Here is a 5,686-nt window from a genome sequence, read left to right on the forward strand (position 1 = left end):
CTACGAGAAACCATTTTGTTTTCCCAGCTGGATCGTATAACTCGTGGTGTGCCCCTGTAAGCTTATTCAACATGATTTGCATATCGGGCGTCGATGCACGACCACCTTTGCCGGTCGTTGCCCGCTTTGTAAGTTCAAACAACTTTTTTTAATTAAGACTGAGGTACGCCCACGCACTTCCCCTTCAAAAGAAAAAGAAGGAAAATAAACACGAATTACAATATAAAGTTGGGTCCTAACTAAAGTTACTGAATTGATAAGTTTGGGTTCACGAGTTAATCTTACTCAATGCCATAAATATGTTTATGCATAATGTAAAATTATACGACAACGGAATGAGACCGCTTGATTTTTATTTTATTTTATCAGTTGTTGGTTGTTTTTTTTTTTAATGACATTTTCCGCTCGTTTGTTCTGGCCCATCTGTTTCTGAACAAATATTAAACATGGAAATGACGGCATCCTTCGCGGAAAAGAATCCCTAAGGTCAAAGGTCCTAGGGGGGGGGGATCATGTCGCAAAGAGCCTCTTCCGTCCTCTCGACAATAAAGTCTTTCAGTAAGCACACAGTCAATGCCCTGCTCTGACCGAGCAAAGTTCGTGGGGTCTCCTTAGCAACAAAACAAACAGGCGAACCGAACTTGTGAAACTGACACTTTCAACTGATTGACTGGCTTCTTTCCTCTTAACGTGTTGTTGAACTTCTGCGTTTCTAGAAACGTAAACTGTCAAAAAAAAACATCATTAGCAAACAAAAACTGAATATAGTGGAACCATAGAGTGAACAAAAAAGTGGGATCTTAAACTTTTTAATTTATTTTTTCCCTGTGCAAGTATATTATGCAGTTGAAAACAAAATAATATTTATTTTGTATTCATGGTAACGCTATTAAGGCTAGCTGCCGCCATCCCTAATTTTGAACTACTGACTAGAGGGAAAAATCAGCCAGTTAGCAGCACTCTGCCATCCACATTAAAGAATTTACTATTACTCTTATAACGCACCCATAACTCAAAGTGGAGGTAATATTTTGTCGTATCGCATGGGTTCGGGTTCGAACCCGGCTCGGCATCTATAAAGATATCTTTTAAAAAAAATGCAAACTACGCTAACAGGAGGCAAGATTGAACTAACTGTATAATAAGTGAATACTAGTCTTAGCAAAAACAAATAGGTTCAGTGATTTGGTTTTAAGTTTCATAATTAATTCCTACGATAAATTTAACCTTTTTTTTTTTTTTCCTATGGTTGTATAAAAAATTAATTCAGAGAACTAGTTTATAGGTCCACTTTGGTAATGTATGCAAATTTAAGTAAATCTTTGGAGATTTTATAAACATTCGAGACAGAAAGTGAATTTAGAAGATCCCTGTTTGTCTTGTAGTCTTACACTAGAGGAGGCACAAAAGAGAAAATGGAAAATCACCTCAGAGGTGGAAAAATCCACAAACAGATTGGGTAATAAGTAATGGTTCAAAAAAAAATACAAACGTTTCCTATAACTGACAAAAGAAAAAAAAAGTTTGAGACTTTCTTTCCCCAAAGAAAGATAACTGTACTTTAATATTAACTTCCGATCAGACCTACTTAGACTGAAACTAAAAGTCAAGCCAGTAACAAATACAGCTAATTAAATATACTTGTCTTTCTTTCTTACTTACAAAGATTAGAATGCATTGTTTCATCATTTGAGTATACTCGATGTAAACAGTATTTTCGGTCGTAACCCCAATAATCTCTCACGAGTTTCGGTTAGTGTAAGAGATTTAGATTAGTCCTAAATACAAATATTAAGCTAACAATATCTATAACAAAAATATAATAATAATAACAAATAGAATCAAAAAGTAATAACATTAGAAAAATAAAATTATATATTAACAACACATACTAATACAAGTGTTTCAAATAATATATTGAAAACGTGGTTTTTGATTATTGTTTATTTATTGTGTTTTAGAGACGGCCCTTCTACTGACGGGAAGGTTTGCTTCGATCCGAACAATGAACGAAACCAATGATATCAGAAAAAACCTGAGGCTTCGATACCCCAAAGACCCTGTAAAGGAAAACAGTAGAGAGTATGTAATGTTTGCTTTGATGTTAAGCCTAATAGTATTACACGCGTAGATTGTTAAGCCTAATAGTATTACACGCGTGGATTTTTAAGCCTAATAGTATTACACGCGTGGATTGTTAAGCCTAATAGTATTACACGCGTGGATTGTTAAGTCTAATAGTATTACACGCGTGGATTGTTAAGCCTAATAGTATTACACGCGTAGATTGTTAAGCCTAACAGTGTTACACGCGTCCATTGTTAAGCCTAACAGTGTCACACGCGTCCATTGTTAAGCCTAAAAGTGTCACACTCGCAGATTGTTAAGCCTAACAGTATCACATTCTCGATCTTTGGTTTCATTAAATAGCACCTGGTAGAGTTCAGTCAACTAATTCTATGAATCAGTCTTGCAGAAATTCAGCCGAGTGTTGTGAATTTAGTACATCTCGGTATTACAGTTCAGATTTTTCAGATTAGTATTTTATTTTGACTAACTAAGGTGTATTTTTAAAGTTAAGAATGATTTTGATTAATATTTGACCAAATTACTGATTTCTTCGGTAAACAATAGATTACTCTGAATCGAGCACGTTTTTATTCAACAAATTTTCGTATTGTTTATGAATATTTCAAAGTATTTTTGTTTTTAATTGATTAAGAATACATTTGTTTTGTTATTTTTTTTTAGTGAAATTTTAGTTGGAAGCGACATCCTGTGACTAAAATTAGTCGTCGTTTCGGTTTCTATAAGGAAGCCTCCTGCAATTTATTGTGTCCATTAACAAGTTTACTGTTCGCATAAAGCATCATTATTAAACTGTTTTGTTTGTTCCTTTAGTAATTCAGTTGTTCAGGCTGTTTTCCCATTATTTTAAGTTGTGATATAGCATCGGTATTTTTGTAACTTTGCAAGTTCACTTGTTCGTTTTACTTTTAGTCATTCTCCATTTGTTCAGGCCGTTTTTCCAGTTTATGAATCCGCGGTATAATCAACTTTGCAATCTGGTTGTTTTACTTTGATTAAGATCGTTCAGAAAATATTTCCCGCTTTCACAATACACTTGCGAGCTGAATTTCCAGCAAATTCTAAATGGTTTAGTTACATCTTCGTGAACTAACTTCGTTTCGTGTGCTTCAGTTTATCCATTATGTCTTAATGAAGATGATAGAGAGTTTAGTGATGGGGAAAAGTATTGTCTTCGTTCTGTTTGTTTTCCGTGGAATGTTTTCGGATCGACGCCTTACTTAATCAAGCGAACGTGATTACATTTGAAGTGGAGGCATATTTTATTATTTATCCTTTCTACTTTCAATGGTAGAGACGTTACGGTGGAAACAGGTTCGATGAGTTACACGATCAACTGAGTATCAGATCAATGAGTTGAGATGTTGTGGAAAATTAGTTTACATATTCCGCTTACGGGCCATAAATCGACAACCCTGCCATCTGTTCGCCTCTAATTTCGTGTCATCGTGTTTCATGCCCCCCCCCCTAGCGATAAGTCTGAAAGCTTACGCTATAAAGCGGGTTTTGATTTCCACGGTGGACACAAAACAGAGAGCTAATAGTATATGTTAGCTTTATGCTTAACTAACAAACAAGCAAACAAACATGTTTCATGACATACTATATACGACCTGGAGACCTGTCACGTAGATGACTGATTAATTTGTTTGGAATTTCGCGCAAAGCTACACGAGGGTTATCTGCGCTAGCCGTCCCTAACTCAGCAGTGTAAGACTAGGCAGCACACACATACCACGCAACTCTTACGCTACTCTTTTTTTTACCAACGAATAATAGGATTAACCGTTACATTATAACCCCCCCCCCCACGGCTGAATGGGCGTGCATGTTTGGTGGGACGGGGATTCGAACCCGCGACCCTCAGATTGCGAGTCAGTTGCCCCTAACCATCAGGCCATGCCGTGCCCGACTGATTCATTAGAGCGAGTTGCTGTTGGTTACCATCGTTGGTTACCATCGTTACAATCTATAAATACATCTTTTAGTGTTTCAATATAATGTATTGTCTTTAACTCTACACGGGTTTCCGACCTGGCATAGCTTGGTGTTTAGGGCGCTTGGATTCGCAACTTGAGGTTCGAATCCTCGTTACACTGAACGTGCTCACCCTTTCAGCTGTGAGGGCGTTATAATGTGACGGTCAATCCACTATTCGTTGGTAAAGGAGTAGCCAAAGAGTTTGTGGTGTGTGTGTGTGTGTTGCCTTCCCTCTAGTCTACCACTGCTAAATTAGGGACGGCTAGCGCAGATAGACCTCGAGTAGTTCTGCGCGAAATTCAAAACAAACCACGAGTTTACATAACGTTATGATTCAGATATATGTATCTTTTAAGTTTATTATTATAATAAAAGTTTACTTAAAAAGATCAAAAAACAACGCAAAGGAAAAAAAAATCATTTTATCAGTTCGAAGTTGTTTCAAAATATTTTAAATTGCTTCGGAATATGGCCGAAACATAAGTGGCGGACCTAAAATTCGAACACAATATTGTAGGGTTAAGAAAATTCATCGTATTAGTAATGCTTGTTTTTCAGAAATACGTAAAAAACGAATGACTCTACAAGAAATCGTCAGATCGTACTATTGTATCTGACATGGAGTTTTAGTCTGGTAGATAGCTAATATGGAACTGTTAAAAGTCACCGTGGATCAGTGATGGATTTCAGGCTTATATAATTCGGGTATTCCATATGGTGGTTAGGGCGCTTGACTGACAATCTCAGGGTCTCGGGTTCGAATCCCCGTCTCAACAAACGTGCTCGCCCTTTCAGCCATGGGGGCGTTATAAAGATACGGTCAATCCCACTAATTGTTGATGAAAAAGTAGCCCACGAGTTTGTGGTGGATGGTGTTGACAAGATGCCTTCCCTCTGGTCTGTCACGGTCGAATCTGGGACGGCGCAGACAGCTCTCGAGTAGCCTTGAGCGAAATTCAGAACAAACCAAATCAAATTTCGAAGATGGTATAGGGATATATTGCTATAAGTTATAATCTGTCAGAGATTTAAGAAGTTTCTAGATTTTTCGTCTAATCTGTGTGATTTATGTAGTTCTTAGTCTGCCCTTTTTCTTATTTTTTAATTGCAGTAGTGTGAGTTTGTTGCCTTTATCAGCCCGTAGAATAACAGTCGAGAAGTCGTTTTGCAAGTTTCTAGGGGCGAGTTTCTCCTGCTCTTTGTTTGTACGTCGTCGTAGGGTGGCGTAGGTTGATAACCTGATTTTGTGTGTGTGTGTGTGTGTTTTTGTTTTTTTTCAAGTACTAGATGGCAGTTTTAAGGGTGGAAGAGGAGTTGTGGAAAACACGAGTTTCTTGGTGCGAGTAGAGACCTGGAGCTCGGATTGTTCCTTCTTGCTTGGAATGGTTGATGTTCGTTTCTTTTTGTTTTTTTCTTTGATTACTGGAACTCAGATTGTTCTTTCTTGCTTGGAATGGCAGATGTTCGTTTCTTTTTGTTTTTTCTTTGATTGCTGGAGCTCAGATTGTTCTTTCTTGCTTGGAATGGCAGATGTTCGTTTCTTTTTGTTTTTTCTTTGATTGCTGGAGCTCAGATTGTTCTTTCTTGCTTGGAATGGCAGATGTTCGTTTCTTTTTGT

General features: G+C 37.2%; 1 protein-coding gene across 1 annotated transcript in view; it reads left to right on the top strand.

Annotated features, from left to right (window-relative positions):
- The first annotated feature begins 51 nt into the window (after positions 1–51).
- LOC106467166 (somatomedin-B and thrombospondin type-1 domain-containing protein-like) overlaps positions 52–5,686 on the top strand; it is a 16,023-nt gene continuing 10,388 nt past the window's right edge. The window contains exons 1-2 of the mRNA XM_013927487.2: positions 52–128; positions 1,962–2,082. Coding sequence (XP_013782941.2) covers positions 2,006–2,082 — 77 coding nt within the window. The 5' untranslated portion in view covers positions 52–128; positions 1,962–2,005. The remainder of the gene's footprint in view (positions 129–1,961; positions 2,083–5,686) is intronic.

This window comes from Limulus polyphemus, unplaced genomic scaffold (assembly GCF_000517525.1).
Source record: "Limulus polyphemus unplaced genomic scaffold, Limulus_polyphemus-2.1.2 Scaffold2513, whole genome shotgun sequence".
Classification (NCBI taxonomy): Eukaryota; Metazoa; Arthropoda; class Merostomata; order Xiphosura; family Limulidae; genus Limulus; species Limulus polyphemus.